This window comes from Pongo pygmaeus, chromosome 1, assembly GCF_028885625.2.
Source record: "Pongo pygmaeus isolate AG05252 chromosome 1, NHGRI_mPonPyg2-v2.0_pri, whole genome shotgun sequence".
NCBI lineage: Eukaryota > Metazoa > Chordata > Mammalia > Primates > Hominidae > Pongo > Pongo pygmaeus.
Genome location: NC_072373.2, coordinates 33785611 through 33809323, shown reverse-complemented (window position 1 = coordinate 33809323; position 23713 = coordinate 33785611). Strand labels below are relative to the sequence as shown.

Here is a 23713-nt window from a genome sequence, read left to right as displayed (position 1 = left end):
ATAGTCATTTTTAAATATGCTGTCCTGATTCTTTTACCCTTTTTTGACATCTCTTTATTGTGTAATACCCTAATTACTATAGAGAAATCTCATCTCTGTAAAAGATGAGATTATGTAGTTTTTTTTTTTAAGTGAATCCAAGTTTATTAAGAAAGTAAAGGAATAAAAGAATGGCTACTCCATAGGCAGAGCAGCCCTGAGGGCTGCTTGACTGAGTATACTTACAGTTATTTCTTGATTATATACTAAATAAGGGGTGGATTATTCATGAGTGTTTCAGAAAGGAGCAGGCAATTCCCAGAACTGAATGTTCCTCCCCTTTTTAGACCATATAGAGTAACTTCCAGACATTAGATGTCATTTGTAAACTATCATGGGGCTGGTGGGAGTGTCTTTTAGCATGATAATGCATTATAATTAGCGTATAATGAGCAGTGAGGACGACCAGAGGTCACTTTTGTTGCCATCTTGGTTTCAGTTTTGGCTGGCTTCTTTACTGCGTCCTGTTTTGTCAGTGGGATCTTTGTGACCTTTACCTTGTGCTGACCTCCCTTGTTATGCTGTGACTAAGAATGCCTAACCTCCTGGGAATGCAGCCCAGCAGGTCTCAGCCTTATTTTACTCAGTCCCCATTCAACTCTGGTTTGAACGCCTCTGACATATTTTCCCCTTCCCTTTTACAAGGGTACTCTTAATCCTAAGGGTTTCAGAGGGAGGAAGATTCATCTTCTGTAACTTCTGCAGTCTGAATAGGGATGATGATATTTCTGCCTATTAGGGTCTTCTGCATTCAGAGTAGAGGAGAGCTCAGTTAGAAACTGTCAGTATGGTGAGAACTCTGATTTCTGACAAAAAGTGATGACTGAAAAATTAATAAGCGTTCGATTTAAGAAAGCACTGAGTAAGCTTATCTTGCATTCCTACACAAAGAGAACAACAGCAGTATATTCTACAATAACAAGGCAAAATAAGTAAAATTATCCCAAGTAAACTAAATAAGAAGGCTTTTCATGAACTGGGAAATTGTTGTAACCAAGCTGATATGGAGTTGGAACCAAGCTGATATGCTAGCCAATTCCAATACATGCCCACAATTAGAATACTGATCCAGATTTCTGTGTTACCCATGCCTCTTGTTTCTTCTGAACAGCAGCCACAGATCACTGCTTGGTCCACAAGGATAAGCAGGGTGGGTCCAAATTGCAGAAAAAACTCAAAAACTACTGATGAGACAAATCTAATAAAAAGTATACCATAGTTTTTGAAACAATTTTCCTCTTTTCAGTCTTTCATTTTTACTAAAGACAAATCATGGTAGGACTGATTTGTTTGCAAAATAAGCTTTAGTCTTATTATACTTGGCCTGATTATTTGTATAAAGTGCAGCAAGAATAATTAGTTCCTATATAGGCTCTTTTTAAATTGACTTTGATGGAACTTTGATCCATAAAGAATCTCAAATTAGACTTCTTAAAGCCTCGAGCCTTGCCATGGGATTATCATTGCCTGCAAATACCTATATGAGTTGGGTAAGTTTCTTTCCTCTTGAGGTTTCATGATAACTTGGGGCTTCTGGGCCTGTCAGAAAGTGACTTTCTTTACTTACCCCAGACAGGTCAGGAACCTTGTACAGGGACCATGTAGACAAGATATGTGGCTAGTTTTCCCAAGGGGCTTTTATCAGCTCTATGAGTCAAATTTGATTCCTTAAACAAATCTGTATCTGAAAGCATGCTATTCTAGTCAAAGTCTTGGTAAAATAACCAGTTTCTCCCATTGTGTCCTGTTACAAAAGAAAACAGATTCTTATTGTAGTTACATATCGCCGTAAGTTAAGAATACTCACAAATAGTTTCCAAATTCTGGAGAAATCAGGTAGAGAGAAAGAAATATGTTCCAAATTTTGTTTATAAGAGTATACTTTACTCACTTGTTAAAAGCTGCAAAATCTCAAAAGAAAAGTGTTCTTGACTCCAAAGTCAGCTAATTGGTGCTGCAGTCTATTTCCTGTGGGTCGGGGGTCTCTCCACTATCTCATTTCATGGTTTCCCAGGAAGATATTACTGGAAAGGGGTCCTCATCCAGACCCCAAAAAAGAGTTCTTGGATCTCTCACAAGAAAGAATTCAGGGTGAGTCCTTAGAGTAAATTGAAAGCAAGTTCATTAAGAAAGTAAAAGAATAAGAGAATGTCAGAGAATTTTAGTGTTTATTAGGTAAGTATTTAAGTATTTTCATTTGTTTATCTTAACAAATGAATCCCATCTGGTGGCTGAAGAGGGTGGTTACAAATTACACAATGCTTAGGAAAAATTGATGCATTTTTCTCTATTGCTTTGAAGTTTAAGGAAATCATTAGTTCTTCAAATTAATATGCTCAATTGTATATTCTTATGAATTATAGTTGTATTACTTGGCATACATATTTAAGGGAAAATGAAGTTGATGTGTTTTTATTTAGGCCCTTAGGTGACCATCATTTATGAATACCTAAGTTTGCTTTTTGCAGTGAGTGTCAGGTAGTTTGCAAAAGAACACTTCTTTTCCTTCATCTTCTATATTCTCTTTAGGTAAGACAAAAGAGAAATTTTATAGTTATGTTTGCATTATTTGTTTAGTTTAAAAATAGATACTTCATAGTTCAACTCATTCATTATTATGATTACATAACTGCTAAAGCTCTAAATGTATGAAGGCTGCTATACATATAATCACATAGAAAACATTTCTTTAAAACCTAAATTCAGATAGGGCAGAAAGAATTATTAAAAACTGACAGGAATATTTATTAGAGAAATTAGGTATTAAAGAATACATTAGCTTTTACATATGGGTAATCAATAGTTCTATACAGTTTTGCATTTAGACCTTTAAAAACTAGTTTTCAGAGGATATCCTGCACCCTATCCTTTTTTATATAATAGTGCTAATGTATTGGAATGCATGTGATACACTCACTTAGTGTTTCTGGATAGACTGTCCATCTGAAGTACAAAAAGCAAGAGATTCAGTATGTGTCATTTCAGTTAATAAACCCTGAAAAGCTGATTAATAACTGAAAGGAATAATAATTCTGAAATTCTGATTTTTGCTGATTGTACTCACAGAAGATGACAGTATCATTTGTGTGTGTGTGCGTGTGTGTGTGTGTAGAGAAACATGAAAGATAAAACTATCTTTTTTTAAAGTTTTTGAAATTTTTTAAAATTTGGAGGACTTTACTAAATTATTCTTTGGGGAAATATAGAACTGTAGTCTCTTTCAAGTCATTATATGTCCTATGTATGCAAGTATACAATACCCCAAGGATAATATTGTGGCTTCACAGGCGATATAGATCAACAAAATTTTATTTGTAATAGGAAGGTGGATGGGTAACTGGTTAGTTTTTTTTTTTGTTTTTTGTTGTTGTTTTTTGTTTTTGGTGCATTGATGTGTATTCCGTTTGCTTCATTGCTGCTGAGTCTACCTTATGTGCCTGTTCTTCCTTAACAGAATCAAAGAATCTTCAGGATGGCAGCAAGTGTTTACGAGCCCATATTTGGATTGGACCATCGAACGAGTAGCTTTAAATGCAAAGGTGGTTGGAGGGCCACATGGAGATAAAGACAAAATGGTTGCTGTTGCCTCAGAGAGTAGCATCATCTTGTGGAGTGTTCAGGATGGGGGAAGTGGAAGTGAAATTGGTAGGAAGAATCTTGTTTATGTTGCAATTCGATGATATTGATATTTTGAAGTTTATAAAAGAGATTGACACTGAATATGAAAATTAACCTGGACTGTCAGTTAGCTAGAGCTGTCACAGTATTTAATGTGGGAGGAATTATCTGATAATGAAGGAAAAATGATGTTTTAGAAAAGACATGGGGAACATCTTTTCACCACTTTAAGTGAAACCTGGCTTTTCCTGAATCCCGCTTAGTGGTGGCTGTTTTTGCTGTTTTCTCTCCACCCCTCTCAAACCACTGAACCTGAATGTGGGGTAAGTCACTTTCTTGCTCCTCATGGTTGTTGCTTCTAGACCAGACATTCCCAAACTTTTTGGTTTCAGAACCCCTTAATCCTCTTAAAAAGTTACTCGGGACCTGAAAGAGTGTAGGTTATTTTCTTTTTTTCCCTTTTTTTTTTTTTGAGACTGAGTCTCGCTCTGTCGCCCAGGCTGTAGTGCAATGGCACGATCTCAGCTCACTGCAACCTCTGCCTCTTGGGTTCAAGCAATTCTCCTGCCTCAGCCTCCCGAGTAGCTGGGACTACAGGCACGCGCCACCACGCCCAGCTAATTTTTTTGTGTTTTTAATAGAGATGGGGTTTCACCGTGTTAGCCAGGATGGTCTCGATCTCCTGATCTTGTGATCTGCCCACCTCGGCCTCCCAAAGTGCTGGAATTACAGGCGTGAGCCACTGTGCCCGGCCTTTCTGTAGGTTATTTTCTATCAGTATTTACTATATTAGAAATTAAAATGGAAATTTTTATAAATGTTAATATAGTTATAATAATCCATTGCATAACTTAAGTAACATTTTTAATGAGAAATAACCACATTTTCCAAAAATGTGTGAGAAGAATGGCATTGGTTTACAGTTTTGTAAATCTCTTTTTGAACTGTGATATCTATTTCTGCATTCAATCTGCTGTGATACGTTGTTTTGATCGAAGTATATGAAGAAAACTTGATCTTACACAGATATGTAGTTGGAAAAAACTTTTTTTAGTCTTTTCAGAAAATTGTGTCTAGTCATCTTTGATTCTTTATCAAAACTCTAAAATCATATCAGTGAACTTTTCATATTCTGTTAAATTAAAATCCATCAGACTATTTTGTACTTTGAGTGGATCTTTTACCATACATGCTTTTATAAGATGTTGGGCAATTGGAAATTGTTGGTTTGCTGAGTTACGTAGATCTACCAAATGTTGATACCTTTCATTGTATAATATGCAAAAAAATTGCATTCATTAGTATCCCTGCTGACTATGTGTTAGGGCTTTGTCACACTCACTGTGGCAGATAAAAGTTTTCCAAGCTGCAGATGTTCACTTGAAACGTTTAATTTTTATCATTGGCAACAAATAACATCAGTTGTTTTCCTTTAGATAACAGGCTTACTTTGTTTATTTTTTGAGGATAGTTCTGCTAAACACCCAATTCTGAATAACCATAGTCATCTCAAATTAAAATGGTACTTAATGAACAGAGCAGCTCCTGTAGCTCTTTGCTCCAGCATTTGTGAAGGTGCTTTTCCTTGACATAGCCATAGTACTTAGTCATACAGAATATTAAGATATATAGTTGAAATTAAGTTTTTGTCAATACAAATTTTTACTGCTTCTTCAAGGACATTCTTTAGTTACTAGTGACCATTACATTCTCTGCCACAGACTTTCGGGAACATAAAAAGCCAAATCTTTAATTTAATCTTTGAATCTTTGATTTGGCCTTTTATGTTCTTGAAAATCTATGGCAGAGAAGAATGCAACGGTCACTAGTAAAGTTTAGTGCCACTGTCCTGGTTTGTGCTGAGTAAGGTACCTGCTGTTTTTACCAAACGTTGCTTTGCATCATCAGTGTAAATGTCAGCACAGATGTTCTAGAATAAGCCATGAAATTCATATAAGTTTTCAACACTTTGACTATTTCAGCACTTCCTGTGTTTGTAGCTGTGCATTCACATAAAGGATTTTTAATGATCAGTTGGAGCTAATACCAGACGGGTACAAGTAAAACGCCAGGTCTAGGTAATAACCAGCTGGATACAAGTAAAATACCAGGTCCAGCCACATCTATATATTCATCTGTTTGCAAGACAAAAATGCAATTCTACAGACAAGAGATTGACTCTCTGCCAGATCTTTAGATTGAAAAGTTACCATGTTATTTCTTCATGGACTTTTCATCTAGCAGGCATTCAGCATTGTCATCTGTTCAAGGCTTTATTAGTCTCTCAGCAATTGGGTGTACTTCTCTAGCCACTGTGATGTCATAACTTACCTTTGAGATCCTTCATTAGATTTTTCATTTCTAGTTTGAAGGTCTATACCAAACAATTTCTGGATTAAATGAGTTTTTTACATCTTTATTTAAAATACTTAATTTCTTTTTCTTCTTTCCTTTTTTTTTTTTTTTTTTTTTCTGAGATAAGGTCTTGCTGTGTCACACAGGCTGGAGTGCAGTGATGTGATCCTAGCTCACTGCATCCTCAACCTCCTGGGCTCAGGCACTCAAGCAGTCCCCCCACCTCAGCCTCCTTAGTAGCTAGAACTACAGGCAGGTACCACCACGCCTGGCTATTATTTTTTAATCACTGTATAGATAGGGTCTCACTATGTTGCCCAGGTCTTGAATTCCTAAGCTTTAGTGATCCTGCTACTTTGGCTTTCCAAAGTGCTGGGATTACAGGCATGAGTCGCTGTGCCTGGCCAATTTCTTTTTGTTTAAACTCTTGGGTATTCAGTCTCAGTGAACCTACAACCGATAGATACTATTCAAAAATGTTTTGCTACATAAAGCACAATAAGGCTAAGTTATTAAGATCTGTAAAGTTGAGGGAAGATTCCAGATTCCCAGAAGGAAAGAAAGTGTTCAACATAAACTGCATTGTTTATGCAGTTTAGGCTTTTTGTCACCATAGATTAGATTTCCTTTATCTAGAATTTCATGAGTAGAATTATATAGTATTTATTCTTTTGTGCCTGGCTTTTTATTAAGCATAATGCTTTTGAAATTCATCCATGTTGTTGCATGTATCAGTTGTCTGTTCCTTTTTATTGCTGAGTAGTATTCCATTGAAATAATACGGCAGAATTTGTTTATCCACTCACCCATTGATAGACATTTGGCTAATTTCCAATTTGGAGATATTATGAATAAAGCTGCAGTTAACATTCAAGTAGAAGTCTTTCTGTGGACATTTACTTCCTTAAGGTAAATATATAGGAGTGGAATTTCTTAGTCATATGGAAACTGTATGTTTAAGGTTAAGAAAAACTGCCAAACTGTTTTCCAAAAGTACCTTTTTACATTTTTACTTGCAGTGTGTGAGAGTCCCCGGTGCTCCACATCCTAATCAACACTTTGTATTGTCAGTCTTTTTAATTTGAGCCATTATTGTGGATTTTAATGGTTCGGTGATTTTAATTGTGGCTTTAACTGCATTTTTCTGATGATTAATAATATTGAGCATCTTTTCCTGTACTTAATGACCATTTGTATATTTTCTTTTGAGAAGTGTCTCTGTAAATCATTTGCCCTTTTAAATGAGGTTGTCATCTTGTTACTTATTTGTAAATGTTTTTTACATATTCTGGATTTATGTTTCACAACCAAGGAAATCTTATCCACCAAAGGATATTTGGAAATGTCTAGAGACATTTTTGGTAGACACAGTTGAGGGAGGCCTGTACCTGTCTCCCTTCCTCTTTTCTCCATCTCTCTCTTGCTCCCTCCCTCTTCCTCCTTTTGAGCTTTCTAGATCACTTTATATTAACCTGGGGTTGTGGGAGCCCTGATTTTTTATTTCATTTTTTTCTCCATTCTTCAGGTTTAGATATCTTTTATTGATCTACCTTTAATGTCTTTTATACTTCTACAGTATTCAATCTGCAGTTAAGTTCATCTAGTGAATTTTCATTTGAAATGTTGGACTTTTTAGCTCTAGTATTATCTTTTGATTCCATTTTCTAGTTTGTTTCTTCTGCTAAGATTTCTTGTCTTTTTGTTCATTATGTTCAGCTGTTTAATTTTTAAAGTATTTGTCTGCTAATATCAATATCTGGTTATCATGTTTTTATTTTGGGTCACATTTTCCTGTTTCACATGTCTAGAGAGTTTTGATTATGTGCTGTACATGTGTGTGATACATTTTGTAGGGTTATGAATTATGTTGCCTTTCTTTAAAAGTTATGAGCTTTGTTCTGGCAGGCAATTAAATTACTAAAGGATCTTGAACCTGTTAGGCTTGTTTCAGTACTTTGTTAGGGGTAGGTAGCCTCTTCTAGCTTTATTTTTAATTTTAGGGCAGGGCTCCTTTTCAGGGGTGTAGTCCTTATTTTTAAGATGTTGCTTTTCTGGAATCTTATTTAACTGAATGCCAGAGGGGCTCAGCAAGAACTCTCCACTTTTATTGAGTTGGAACTACTCCATCTACCCACATATGACCTCTGATACCTGATATCTCCAGTCACCTTAGTCCTAAAGCAGCTATCTCCAGTTACCTCTTAGTCCTAAAGCAGCCTTTCTTTCTTTCTTTTCTTTCTTTCTCTCCTTCCTTCCTTCCTTCTCTCTCTCTTTATTCTCTTTCTTCTCTTTCTTTCTTAGACGGAATCTCACTCTGTCTCCAGGCTGGAGTGCAGTGGCGTGATCACGGCTGACTGCAACCTCCGCCTCCCAGGTTCAAGGGATTCTCCTGCCTCAGCCTCTCGAGTAGCTGGGACTACAGGCACATGCCACCACGCCCATCTAATTTCTGTATTTTTAGTAGAGACAGGTTTCACCATCTTGACCAGGATAATCTCCATCTCTTGACCTCGTAATCCACCCGCCTCAGCCTCCCAAAGTGCTGGGATTACCGGCATGAGCCACCACACCCGGCCAGCAGCCTTTCTTTCCTTGGAGATTCTTGCCCTGCCCAGGTGCAGTTAGGCCTTAGCCAAGGTCTTAGGGAAACGCTTATGCAACTTTTATGCCACGCCTCTGGCACAGTTCCCTTCCTTCTTGTACCGTACCTACTAACTCTAGCCTCAAGTTCTTCGCCTCCTCGGTTCAGGGAAATCATCTCTCTTTATTTGGTATATTAGTCTCTTTTCACACTGCTGATAAAGACATACCCAAAACTGGGAAATTCACAAAAGAAAGAGGTTTAATTGGACTTACAGTTCCACATGGCTGGGGAGGCCTCACAATCATGGCAGAAGACAAGGAGGAGCAAGTCACATGTTATGTGGATGGCAGCAGGCAAAGAGAGCTTGTGCAGAGAAACTCCTGTTTTTAAAACCAGATCTTGTAAGACAATCCATTCCCTATCACGAGAACGACAAAGGAAAGACCCGTTCCCATGATTCAGTCATTTCCCATGGGGTTCCTCTAACAACACCTGGGAACTACAGGCACTACAAGGTGAGATTTGGGTGGGGCACAGAACCAAACCATATCACTTAGGTCTCACCTTTCTATGCTGTGATAGAAAGTACTCTTATGCCAGGGGGAATGTGGGGCTTGTCAGTGTGTTTCTGTCTCTCAGGTCCCTCTGCTGCCTGTTGTCCAATACCTAAAAACAGTTGTTTCATATATTTTGTCCATTTTTTTTGTTGTTGTTACTGCTGTTTTAAAGTGGAGAATAATCAGGTGCCATTTATTCTATCATGATCGACAGCTTAAGTCCTCCCAAACAACTTTAAGAAAAAAAAATTTAACATAAAAATTTTCAAATTATAATACACTGGTAATTAAACAGAAGGTAAACCAGTTGTGATTTCTTTTTCCTTTTTCAAGTAGCTATTTGTAACATACCAATAAGTGAAAGAAATTTTATTATTTGCTTGGCGTTCATAGGTAGCTATGTTATGAGCTGGTACAATACTAATTTGTTCATGCCCTGTAAAAGAAGCCATTTGTTGTTAACAAATATTCTTCAGAACATGACAACACTATCCAAAGAAAATTGTTAGGGCTGGTTATCCATGATGAAGCTCTCCCAGAGGCTGAACTCCCTTCATTATAACTTAGATAAGACAGAGTTACTGGGTTGCTGCTATAAGCAATATTTTACCAAGAGGGCTCCTTAAGACAGGAACTGGTCATTACTTCTACTGTTGTCTTCCCTGTCGCTGGTGCTCAGGATTGTTGAGCCTAAGCAGGAGTGACACTTTAAATTTCGTGAGACCATTCAGAGTGTCTTTCTTGATTTCCTAGAACCTCATCCTTCTCTGGAGTAATCGAAGTTAGTTGGTTTTCCTGTTTTCATTTCTGCCTTTCACGTAGCCCATAATACTGAATATAGTTGGCTTCACATGTTCTAAAAAGACATGTTCACATTGTTTGTTATCATCATTAAAGTACTATTATGTAGAATCCCTAAAATTGTATACAATGTAAAATAATGACTTTATGCTTTGAAGTAGCAGGTTCATTTCTTAACCAATTCTAGGCAAAGGACTTAGCTTTGTGTGTGTGTGTTGTACTTTATTTTGTTCTAGCTTTTTGGGCTGAGATAATGTGTTTCATGCGCATGCTTGTATAAATATGGATTTTATACATATAATTAAAATGTTTATATAGGAGATACTTCTAGCAGTACTTAGCAGGTTTTTTGTTTTGGTTTCTTTTTTTCATGTATCATCTTCTTGCTAGATGCCTTGCTTTTACAAGACTGATTAAAAGTTTTCAAGGTGTTGTTTGTCACTGGTCTTGTGTATAGTACGGTTCTGAACAAAAAGAGAATACCTAGCACCAGTATAAGATTCAAAAGAAATCAGTAATCTTTGTGGCTTATGCTTTTAAAGCATGTTATAATTGCATTTAGTTGCTTTGTTTTTCCCATGAGTTCTTCAGGGTTTCATGCATTTTTTTCTCAGCTAAATGCTGGCGAAGTTGTCTGTATTGGCACAGGTACTTTTTAAGAATAAACTGATACTTGAAGCAGCCAAAGATCTATATAAAACAGTATTTTAGAGGTGAGACTTATTTCCCAGCATTATTAGATAAAAATATATTTCCCATAAAGTGTTTTTCAAATGATTACGATAATGCTATATAAGTGCTAGAATTGGAATCCAACATTTTTTTTTTTTTTTTTGAGACAGTGTCTTGCTCTGTCACCCAGGCTGGAGTGCAGTGGTGTGGTCTCGGCTCGTTGTAACCTCCGTCTCTGGGTGCAAGCAATTCTCCTGCCACAGCTTCCCCAGTAGCTGGGATTACAGGCGTGTGCTACCATACCCAGCTAATTTTTGTATTTTTAGTAGAGATGGGGTTTCAGTGTGTTGCCCAGGCTGGTCTTGAACTCCTGACCTCAAGTGATCCACCCACCCTGGCCTCCCAAAGTGCTGGGATTGCAGGCGTGAGCCATCGTGCCCGGCCGATTATAACATTTTTAAGCTCAAGTGATCATTGAAACATTTAGCTTAGACCCTATTTTGTAGTTGAGATAAGAACCAAAAGAGTGGCAAACAAAGGTACTCTGAGAGCCAGGATCCCAACCCTGGTTCTCCTGACTCCTAGAACAGTACTCTGCTAAAGAGAGACAAGTGTATAAGGCCAATATGCCGCACCAAGGTGAGCCTAGAATTCTCTGCTTAGGCATTGCTGGGTCTTTTGCTGTTGATGTGTGATAGGTGCTTCTTACAACCTCTCTCACCTACACTTACTCTTCTGTTTGCTCTGATTCCCTGAGCTTGCCCATACTCAATCTACCAATTTGATGGACTCCTATTAACCTTTAAAAACTCCAACTCAGATGGCTTCTTTTCTAAGATATATTTTCAAACCCCTTTACATACCCTATTTACCCCATAGATACTATTATACCCTGTGCATCCTTCTGTTATTGTTGTATCAAATTATAATTGGTTGCAGTTTTTTCTCTACTAAAGTGTTAAGTTCTTAGTAACATCTTGTCTTCTCGTGTTTTTTTAATCCTAAAGCCTGATGTAGTGTCTTTTGAATTAATTAAATTGAGATTGCAGTGCTGGAAAACATGGGGTTTAAAAATAAGCTCTGAGTAAAAGGCCCGAATGTTTGTTTTTAGTATCATGTGACTTCTTGCTGCTTTTTTCTCCTTTTTGCTTATTTCCAGAATTTAGACACATTCTAGATAGTTAAGGCTGCCAAGTCTGTGTGTTCAGATCACTAGTTCTTAAATATCGGGTCCATGAGCAAGCTGCATCTAACTCACCTATGGATTTTGTAACAATACAGTGGGTTTTCTGATTTAGTGAGTCTGGCATGGATCCCAGGATCCTTTTTGTTTTGTTTTGTTTTGTTTATTTTAAATCTATCAATCAGGTTATTTTGATGATCAGCTGAGGTTAGGAACCAAGCTTCAGGATGAGGTGTTACAGCAGTATGAGATGGCTTGGAGCAGACTCTTCCTTGCTTTAGTAGTTCTCTAAGCTGCTTAAGAGCTTGCGAGTTTCTTATTTCTGGTCCCCAACACGTATAGCACATAGTTTGTAGTAATGAGAATATAAATTAGTCACCTTTAAGATGTTTTTAATCCAGGTTTTGATTAATTCTAAAAATGGTGACTGATTAACCTTTTTATTTTTTATTGTCATTTAAGGAGTGTTCAGCCTGGGTGTTCCTGTAGATGCTCTCTTCTTTATTGGTAACCAGTTGGTGGCCACGAGTCATACAGGGAAAGTGGGAGTGTGGAATGCTGTCACTCAGCACTGGCAGGTTAGTTTTAACTAAAGCATATTACAGAAGTGAAAATATTTCTGAAACGTATGCTGATTATGTATTTTTTTTTCCTTGTAGAATTCGTACTGTTTCTGGTTTTGGTTATACAAATATTGAATAAATGTAGTGGTAAATTTTTTTGCTAGATGCATATTTGAGCATATTTTCAAGAGTTTAAGTTACTTTGGAAAATAAGTGAGTTTTTTAAACTGTGGTTTTGCATTTCTCCATTTATTTTAAATGTTCGAAGTTCTATGCCTTGAGCATGGTAGTCCAGGCAAATTTTATTTCCAGAATAGGAGCACAGATCTGTGTGAAAACCTGTAATCTGTTCAGAGATGATAGCATGCTAAATACTCTCAAGTACTTGAGAGGAATAAGAAAGAGATAAGACTTTTAAAAGGTTAATACCTGATTCTTAAAGGAAAGAGGAAAAATTAAGGACTTTAAGCAGGGAGTGACATAATGAGATCCATGTTTTAGAAAGATAACAGTGGTTGCTAAAATGAAAGTGGACTGGAGGTCAGGAGGGAATCTACTACAGCAATCCAGCAATCAAGAAGCAGAGCACCTCAACTAATGGCAGTGGTGGTCGAGGTGGCAAAGATGAGTACATTTGAAGAATATTTCATAGACCTTCCTAAAATGACAGGTCTGCTGTCCGATTGATGTGAGAAATTAAAGGAAGAGAAATGTATTTCTAATTTTGGGTTTCTAGTTTGACAATCCAGTAGCTAGTAGTATTTTGAATTGATAGGAAACATAGGAAGAGAAGCAGATAGGCTGGTGGGTAGGGTGAAGAATTATTAGATTGATTAATATGTTTACTTTGAGATTCCTATGGTTGTTCAAGTGTAGATGTTAAGTATATAGTTGGAAGTACTCCTTTGGAATTTGGGAAAGAAGAAAGGGTGAGAAATATTTGGAGTTCATAATATTTATGTGATAAAAAATTGATAACATTTTCCATTGAGTGGGTATATAGAAAGAAAGAAAAGTCAAAATTAGAACTCTGGGGGAACATTAGCATTTAAGGGGACAGGATAGACAACCAAGAGCCAAAGGGACACATTATATGATGGAGAAATGACATTAATTTTGGCAGTAGATATCATTTGCAAATATATATTAGTTAGGTGTGTTGGTGGAAGAAAGCTAGGTTGTAGGAAATGAGGAAGTAAAAGATCAGAGAAAAGAGACAGCAAATTCAAATACCTTTCAAGAAGTTTGGTGGTGAAGGAAAGCAGAGAATCCAAGTGATAGCTTAAGGATCAAGGCTGATTTGAAAAAAAAGATAATTGGTGCTTTATTTTTCCTCTAGGTTAGGACAGGCTTGAGCACACTTGTAGCTAGAGAGGAGAGTTGCCAGAAGAACCTGAAGACTGAAAGAATGGAGATTATTTCCAGTCCCATAAAAGTCAAGAGTGTATATGGGATCTACAGCACAGCTAGAAAGGTTTGACCCAACAGGTAGTAGAGACATTTCTTTCTCTGTGACAGAAGGGTAAGGAAGGAATAAAGAGAAAGACATTGAAGAATATTATCAAGTACTACAGAGATGAATCGTACATTTGCAGTAGACCTGGGATCCCATGTAGTTCTTTAGTTACATAATCAAGGTAGATTTTAAGTATTTGAGTCAAATGAACCAGGTTTGTATGTAATCTTAAAAGTTTTTTGCAAAATCATCAGGACAGTTTCAATAAAATATTAATGAAAATGTTATAAAAGCGTTGACTCTGATTTGGGTAAGAAAAGTAACGAAAAAAAATTAAAGAAATGTTTCAGTTTCTTGTTTCCTTTTTTTGTTTAATTCCACCCCCTCGCCCACACACACAGAATCATGTTACGAAAGAAGATTAATAAGGAATTAATTGGTATTGTCAGATAGGTAGCCTAGGCTGTTACATAGCCTAATAGCAATTTTTAGGCACTGTTTCCCAAGTTGATATTTTAAATTTAGATTTATATTGGAAACATAGATTATACATGTTTCATTCTCGTATCAAAGTAGACAGCTTTGGAAGTTAGCTCTAAAAAGGTATTATGTACTTTACTTCCTGAAGAATCAGATAACTCTGTGTGTATTCTGAGAAATAGAGATCTTCAGCCATAGTACCCATCTGAGTGATAGCCTAGCCTCTAAGTACACAGTGCAGGCTGAGTTTGGGGAGGAAATACTGGTTCTGGGAACAAGAATTCAAAGTGAATTTCTGTGGTCTGATGGGCTAGACTGGACAAGAATTTGGGAGACTTGTTTGATTTAGCTTCTCTCTTTCCTGTTGTGAGGCACCTGTAGCACTGATGTTAGAAGCAAGATTTTTTTGTGTGTGTGATAGGTTTACAGACCTCTGCATATTAGGAATAGGAATAAGACAGGCATCCTAGGAATCCTAGGCCCACATTTTGTTGGGGAGAGAGGGGATTGACTTTTCAGTATTATGTCTTGACTGCTGTCTTAACTATGGTCTGTTTGCTTACTTACAGAATTTATAGTAAGAAATATGAGATTCTTGCTTAGATTTAGACATTCTAAATTTATATATAGAAATACTAGATACAAATATTGAAACAATGTATATTGTTTATACTAAGTATTAAGTTAAGTTAATTGACTAATTTGTTTATACACACTTGCATACCACATACCAAAGTAAAGGCTCTGGGATCTGGGATTTTAGCAAAAGCAAGAGGCATGATTTCATGGGACAGCAGAAATTGAGCCTCCTACAAAAATCTGAAGTTTTAAGTTTCTCAATCCCTGAGAAGACTGGGAAGAGTTTGCCCAATAATCTTGGAAGAAGAAAGTTTGATGTGTGTTTGGTGTCTTGGAATGGGAAAAGGAGATGCGAGAGGAAACCATTAGAAATTGAAACCAACATATTCAAATTAGGAGTGAATTGAAGCACAAAGACTTGCCTTTGTTCTATGAGAACTCCAATTTGAGAAACTGATCTAGGACCATTTACATTTCTAGATACAGATATGACACCAGTTAGAACACTTTCTCAGAAGAGAGCACACAAGAATCCTGTAGGAGTAATTTCTACTAAAATAACCTCCCAAAACTTATAAACTTCACATGGAAACAAATAACAAAAAGTCATCAAACATAAAAAACTTCGCAATCCCCAAATTGGAAATAATGGAACAATTAGAAAGCCGCTGTATTGAAGGAATAGGACAAATCAGAAAATGGAGGGAAATAAAATACTGAAAACTAAAAGGTCATTGAAAAAAAATTTTTTTAATTTATTTAATGGTTAAATAGAAGCGCAGCTAAAAGAAAATTAGTAAATTGACAGACACATCTGAGAAAATCATTTCCAGTTGAGCCAAGAGAGTGAGATAGAAAATATGAAAAAGAAGGAAAAAGTGAGAAAGCATTTCAGATAGGAACAGACTAGAGGAGCCATATTGGAAAAGAAAACAACTGCTAACATTTTGGAGAAATGAAAAAGGACATGAATTTATTGATTAAAGAAATGTACCAAGTCTTGGCAGCCTAAATGTTTAAATGTGCTATAATAAAAGATAAATTACGATAAAAAGTATTCACAGAATAGTGACAGTTTGCCTGTAATTAGACTTTGATCAGATTTCTCATCACCAGTAGTAGACACCAGAAGACGACAACGGGCATTCTCCAAATGGCAGAGAAAGTAACTTTCAGCCTAGGTTTTCATACACAGCAAAAACTTCAAACCTGAATGAGAAGAGTTTTTTTTCAGGAGAATTTTTGAAAGGACTACTAAAGAAAAATGCCTTGTGAGAAGAACGTTATATTTGAAGGGGAAGAAATGGAATGCATTAAGCAGTGATTAGGAAAGATGTTGGTGAATACGATGGTAAATTTAGATAAGTGATTATTTAAAAAGTAATGGATGAAGGTTAAAACATCCTGTAAAAAATAATGATAAGTTTACAGGTATAGAGATTGTAGTTAAAAGATTCTAGAGGCCTTATATGGGAAGATAGACTGGTATTTTAAAACTGTAAATTTAAATTTACATGTAGAAATTAGTGGTAATCACTGTGTGCTACCTTATAAGAGAAAAATCCACTTCCATTTTATATTCGTGACCACATGACTGAACCATGCATACTAATCAGTATGGTTTCTTGGATTCTTGCCATGACGTTGTTAGGATGAAGAAGAGGAGGCCACACAGTGGCCGCTTCCTTGCTTGTGCTGGGAGAGAAGAACTCAGCAGTTGTAACTCACTGTAATTCTGCTTATCCTCTGTTTTCTCTGTTTTCCTTGTATTGAGGGGTAGACATGGAAAGAAAAGCAGATCATGATTAAAGGTTACAGAAAAAGAAGTAGCAAGGCTTTAATACTGGAGCCCATCCTCCCAGAGAATAAATGGTAAAAATGTTTGCCTTTGTGCCTTGGGAAGCGCTAGTCTCCTGCTGCTCTTTCATTGAGAAAAAAAAAAATGTATCCAAAGGGAGAAGAATCTCATGGCCTTATCTGTCCCCATTTTCCTGCCATGAAGAATCTGGGGTAGGAGTTGAAGCCCTTTCCTTTAGTGCTAGAGCTAAAATGATTTAGCTAACTTGAGTAAGAAAATTGGTTAGTGGTGTGTAAAGCAGTCTCCCCTCCATCCTTTAGACATCTTTACTGATATCACTGAAAAGTACTCAATGTTTTCCTGGTATAAAATGTTTTGGCATTGGCTTTAATTAAAAGCCTGACCTCAGGATAGGGCATGACGATTGAGTTGTTTGAGATATTTCTTGTGTGACTCATAACTGCATGACATTGAGAGGGTACAGAAATTAGGGTTATATACAGGTAGAGCTTAGAGGAATGATTATTTCCAAGTTTTAGTTATTTCTGTTTTTAATTAGAATGAACCTAGATTCTGTGCTTTTTTACTTGCTCTTCAGATATTCTCTTTCCCCTTGCCCTACCTAACTCATAGTTGACTTCAGTCTTCAAGCTTCACTTCTTCTGTGAACGTTCCTTGATCTTTGCTCTTCACCCACCAGCATTGAGATGGCAATTCTTCCCCTCTCTCCTGTGATTGTATTGTAGTCTATTCTAGTGCCTGTCACAATATAATTGTCTGTTATTTTTCTTTCTCACAAGTTTACCAGCTCCTAGAGAGCAAGGAGATACCTCACATCCCTTATCTCCAGTTCAGTGTTTGTTTTCTTGGATAATATGTAGTACATAAAAAGTACTTAAATGTTAAGCAGATAATGTTTAGATTTTAACTTTTCAAATGAAAGCCAGATATAGTATATGAAAAGTAAAAGTCCCTTAACATTTTTAACTTTTAAATTATTGGAAATCTTTTAGACTTGTATGCAAAACTTGGTGTCTTAATAATTCATTTAAATGTCATCTGTGAAGAAGCTTAACAGGCATGTCTGGCCTGGCTGTAAACAGGGAAGATTCATTTTGATGAATAGTAGAATATCACTCTACTAAAACAGTATTGCAACTATCCTAGCAAACACTTTTTTCTTTTTTTTTTTTTTTGGAGACCGAGTCTCACTCTGTTGCCCAGGCTGGAGTGCAGTGGCACAATCCCCGCTCACCGCAACCTCTGCCTCCCAGGTTTGAGCAATTCTCCTGCCTCAGCCTCCTGAGCAGCTGGGATTACCGGCATGTGCTACTATGCCCAGCTAATTTTGTATATTTAGTAGAGACAGGGTTTCACCATGTTAGCTAGGCTGATTTCAAACTCCTGACCTCTGGTGATCCGCCTGCCTCGGCCTCCCAAAGTGCTGGGATTACAGGCATGAGCCACCGCGCCCACACTTTTTATGGTTTTTGTTTGTTTGCTTTTTGTTTTGTTTTGTGGTAAAACTCAAGCCCTTTGCTGTTTGTTTTAGCACAAATATGGGAAGGTATTTGTAAACTAGATTGATTTTCCTGGAAAAACTAATTTTTTTATTCCTATACTTTAAAAAAATAAATACAAATGAGACTTTGTTTGCCTTGCCATTTCCTGGAAAACAAGTAACCTTAGCAAGGAGAATGAAAAATAGAGAATACCACCTTTTCAGAGAAATAATAAATTATCAAGGGAGCAAGTACTTTCTGGAAATCTGTTGCTTTGTTTACTAGTTCTGATTCTATCACTTGCTTACTGTGTAACTTTGGACAGGTCATTTAGTATTTTGTATGAGAAAGGGAAAAGAGAGGGACCTGGTCAGACTTGGCCTTCCAGTTCCAGTGGGCTGCAATCTAGTGATCACATGCAAAAAAAGAGGAGACAACCCATCAAAATTGAGAAAGGAAAGTACTGCTGTGGGAAATACAATTAAAAAAATATTTTGAAGGAAGTATATTGATGGTTCTCCTCTATAGCATGTTTGTGTATATGTGTGTGCATGTGTGCACCTAAAGAAAGTTTATTTCCTAAGCCCTACTAAAATTGGATGTTGGTTGCCTCTTTACCAGAAGAATCAAAGTTTTGAGGAAATTGACCAGAAAATAGAAATTAGAATTACTATCTAATATCTGATAATACTCTTACTACATCAGGTTCAAGATGTTGTTCCTATAACTAGTTATGACACTGCTGGATCATTCCTTCTGCTGGGATGTAACAATGGATCAATATATTACATAGGTAAGTGTACAGTCACTTAAAATGCTCCTGCTTAATGTCATTTTTTAAATGAGAACAAGAAAACATTACCTTTCAGTTTTAAATAGATATGCTGTTTATTTTAATGCTGTTTAAAATTTTTATGTTTTAGATATGCAGAAGTTCCCCTTGCGAATGAAAGATAATGATCTTCTTGTAACTGAACTGTATCATGATCCTTCAAATGATGCTATTACTGCTCTGAGTGTTTACCTCACACCCAAAACAAGTTAGTACATGGCCAGTTATATACATTCTTGACTTTTTATCTTTTTACTCATTAGTTTATTATGTGACTAGGTCAAATTAAACTGGTTTCTTTCTTTTTGAGAACTGCAGTGCTAAGGATTTCATCTCTACTGAGTCTAAAATTTGTATTCAGTTTTACACCGAAGTCAAACATGACCAGTAAACAAACATAATTTGAGGTGGAAAATTGGAACTTCCCTTCCGCTGAATTGCATTTGTTGAGCCATATTATTATAATATTAGCTGAAATTTCAAAAAAAAAATTCTGCACATTTGTCTTCCTATTAAAATAACTAATTTTTCACTTCAAAATTAAGAGCTTTTTAAAAAATAAAAAGTTCTTAGACTAGTACTGGAAACTAAGCTTATTTTCTTGGGAATTTAAAAATTTAAGCTGTAGAAAAAAGTTATTTTATAACTTTCAGTGCATTTTAGAGGCCATTGCAATAAAAGTAACAGACTAGTTCTGTAAAGTAGTAAGAATTTTTGTATTCTAGAGTAAAAGATAAGCACAAATGGGAAATTTAAAATTTATCTGTAATGAAAGGAGTTCTAAGAAACAATATGTATTCAGTAATACTAATAGGTTTGGATGTGCTACTTATATAAGTCATCATTTTATTTAAGTTATTAAAAGAAACCGTAATTTTTAGTATGAAAGAAATATTCAAGAGTATACCTATGAATTTGATTTAAACCATAGTAGGACTTAAATTGTATTGCTCTAGAAATAGGGTTCAGTAAATCATGGATTTCTAGCCAAGCTGGCTCTTTTTGATACCAGCTGTCTTTGGCTATTTTTATGCCACAGTGACAGAACTGAGAGTTTGTGACAGAGACAGTGTGGCATGCAGAGTTTAAAATGTTTACTACTTGGCCCCTTACAGAAAGTGTACCAACCCCTGCTCTAGAATGAGCTGTGGATTTTTTTTTCTAATCTAGTTAAAAGGCAGGCATAAAACTGGGAAAGTTTTACAAATCAAAGCACTTCTTTTGTAGTGGCAGGGGGATTTTAAGGCATGAAAAATGGGGTCATCTTTCTGGTTCTAGGAAGTGTTTTTCATGCTTTTTTTCCTTTGATTCAAGTATTTTCAGATGAATCAGTTAGTAAAACTAGAACAGCCAGTAAAGCTAAGACATTCTCTATCCGTGAAGCTTTTAAGAGTATAGGTCACTGAATTTTTTTCCTATCTAAATTTGCAATGGGGTCTGGGCACTTTTTCAAAAAAAGAAAACAAAAGACACAGCTGAACCTTAGATGATTAGAAGAAACAACTTATTGTAAGTGTGATGTAAGCAATGTAATGGGTATGTTTGTTCCCTAGCACAGTGTTTTGAAACTTAAATAGTATATTTAATGCTTGATTATTTGAGAATGATTTAGTATTGTAGTTTAAGTAAAGCAGATGGTAATTCTAGGCTAGACATAACAAGGAATATTGCTTTTGGAATACTATGCTGTTTCAGTAGTGTTCTTGGCATGGCAGATTTATGAATTCTTTAAACTATGTTGAGTACCTACGGTGTCTCAGGCATTCTGTAAGGTGACAGATAAAAAGATGATTATGATTCAGTCTTTGTCAATAAGGAATAGAAGTAGCTAGACATAGAAATAAGTACAGAATTAGTATGTTATAATTACTGTGATAGAACCTAATAGTGCAAGGCAGTAGGTGAATAGTTACGTCTTGGAGTGAAGTTAGGAAAAGATTTATCAAGGAAATAATGATTTTAAGATGACTGGAGAAGTGTTAAGATTTTTTTTTTACTGAACTGGATTTGGGGCTGATATAAACAGTGAATCCAGCTCTGCCTATTTCTTATCATAGGGAAGCTTTGCAAGGGTAGCTTTTTTATTATCATTCCATAGTATATCACCTGTCAACTCTTGACTTTATATAGGTGTCAGTGGTAACTGGATTGAGATCGCCTATGGTACGAGCTCTGGAGCAGTACGAGTGATTGTACAACACCCAGAGACAGTTGGGTCAGGTCCTCAGCTTTTTCAGACTTTCACAGTTCACCGAAGTCCCGTAACAAAAATCATGCTATCAGAGAAGCATCTTGTATCAGGTAAAATGATTTCATTAGTACTGGTAAGGAACTTGGCTCTGTGTGTTATTTTCATTAAAAGAATGAAAACGCAGTGTTTATGTGAGAAAAATATACTAAAAGAAGTACTAGAAAAGTTTAATAACTGAAGAAATTATGATTGTCTTTTAAAGATTTCTTTGAGCTGGTCGTGGTGGCTCATGCCTATAAATCCTAGCAGTTTAGGAGGCCAAGGCAGGTGGATTGGTTTAGCCCAGGAGTTGAAGACTAGCCTGGGCAACATGGTGAAACCTCATCTCTACCGAAAAAGAGGAAAACAAAAAAAAAGATGTTTTGTTATTTTACCTGGTTTTAATATACATAAATTTAGGAGATGTGATTTTTTTTTTTTTTTTTGCTCTCTTGGCATATCTTATTGCAAAATATTTATTATGACCCTGCTAAGAGGAATTTTTATTAAATTTTTCAAGTTTTACTTTTAATATAAATTGGGTTGATTATATTATGGTTTAATGCTAAAACTGTAGATTTAAATGTGTATTTTGATATTTTGTCGTCTCAAAAATAATAAAAATTACAGTTGTAGAGATTATTTGAAAAAAATAACCTTTTCGTGGGTTTGTAGTTCTTCATAATCATATAAAATTTTTAATTAAATACTAATTGGATACATAAAAAATTAAATACTAATTTTCAAGTTTAACGAATAGTACTTTCTGATTACAAAGTAAAATTCTATTGAAGAAATTCATTGTGTATGGAAGATGATTTCTAAAAGGCTTTGTGAAAATTGCATTGTGAGTTGGGTATGTCAGTAAAGCTTGCTTTCTAGAGGGGTCTTAACATTAACTCCTTTTGTAGAGCAGTTCTTGCCCAACTTAAAATTTTTACAAACGTGGTTTTCATGTGTCGGATTTGTTTTTGTGAAGGCTGGCTAGAAGATGATGCATCTTTTGTGAAAGATGTAGTGAAAGTTTTTCAATCTAATTAAACACCATGTGGAGCTGAAATTCAGTCCATAGCTGAATGATTATGCTGTTATTGAATGTGTAATTGTGGTATAAGTATGCCTTGCTAAAACAGTCTCTGTTAGGTTTTCATGCAACATTACTCCCCTGCCCCACTGAGGAGTTTCTAACTCTTGCTGGTTCCTCCTCTTTTGCCCAATTGCTGAGTGTTGGATTGCCCTTCAGCTCTTTCCTGGACTCTCTATTCTTTATCTGCACTTCCCCGGTTATTTGAATAGTAATTATATGTCAGTGGCTCCCAAACTTTCCTCTACCTGTGACCATCCAAAGAGTTCCAAACCTGTATATCCAGTGTCTGGATCTCTGGTTGTATGTTTAATAGGCATCTCAAATTTAAGTTGGACAAAATAGAACTTAATGATTTCTCCCTCAAACGCCATCTCAGTATACAGTGTCACCATCTACTTATCTACTCAAGCTGAAAATCTAGGAATCACCCTTGATTTCTCCCTTTCTTTCACCTCCCACATAGTACAATTCATCAGTAAGTGCTGTTGGTTTTGCTGCCACATTATATCACAAATCCAGTCACTTTTCATTGCTGTCAGTCTAGTGTCTCACGTCGTCATCCTTTCTCCCCTAGATGACTGTAGTAACTTCTCAACTTTTCCCTCTCTATGGTACATGTTCCACACAGCAGCCAGAAGCATCTTTTAGAAATGCAAACCAAGTTTGATTCCTGATGGCTTCTAATTGTATTTAGAATAAATTTAAATTTCTACCATAGCCTATATGGCTTTTCTTGTTCTAGATTCTACTTACCTTTAAAATTTCTTCCCAACTCCCGTGTCACTTTTCTCATTGCTGATAACACTCTAACCTGTTGGCTTTTCTTTTTCTTAAAAATGCCTTCGAACTTTTGCGTTTGTTCTTTTTATTTGAAATGGTTTGCCCATAGGTATTTGTTTGGCTGCATTCTTGTCATTCTGGTGCCGTTTCAAAGCCCTTCTCAATGGGGACTCCTTGGCCACCTGCTTTAAATTAAATTGGCCAAACCTCTGTCCAACAATAACTTTCTCTAACGGTACCTTGCTTTGTTTTCTTCATAGCTTTATCACTTAATCATTTATTTGCTTGTTTATTATCTCTATCTCTTCTAGAAAATTCTCCAATAGCAGAAACTTTGTTGTGTTCTCAGTACTTAGCATAATTCTGACACATAAAAGATGCTGAATAAATGTTATGAAATAAGGCAACTCAATTCTCTGAGAAAATAGGCCGTTTTGAAGGGTTATTGTGATGTTTAGATGATAATGTATAGAGATACTCTGTAATAATTGCTATTATTTTGGTGGTTATAATGTTACTGTGGGATGTGATACCAAGGAACTACTTTGTAAAACTTGTATTTTAACATCAGATATTTCATGTAGGTTTGAAACTTTT

General features: G+C 36.0%; 1 protein-coding gene across 4 annotated transcripts in view; it reads left to right on the top strand.

The window, feature by feature from the left end:
* The window catches only part of KCTD3 (potassium channel tetramerization domain containing 3), a 54554-nt gene that overhangs the window by 15738 nt on the left and 15103 nt on the right, over nt 1-23713 (top strand). For all 4 annotated transcript variants that reach the window (XM_054484331.2, XM_054484325.2, XM_054484358.2 and 1 more), the window contains 5 exons: nt 3494-3684; nt 12272-12387; nt 18893-18980; nt 19111-19227; nt 21150-21320. In XM_054484331.2, the coding sequence (XP_054340306.1) occupies nt 3494-3684; nt 12272-12387; nt 18893-18980; nt 19111-19227; nt 21150-21320 (683 nt within the window). The remainder of the gene's footprint in view (nt 1-3493; nt 3685-12271; nt 12388-18892; nt 18981-19110; nt 19228-21149; nt 21321-23713) is intronic.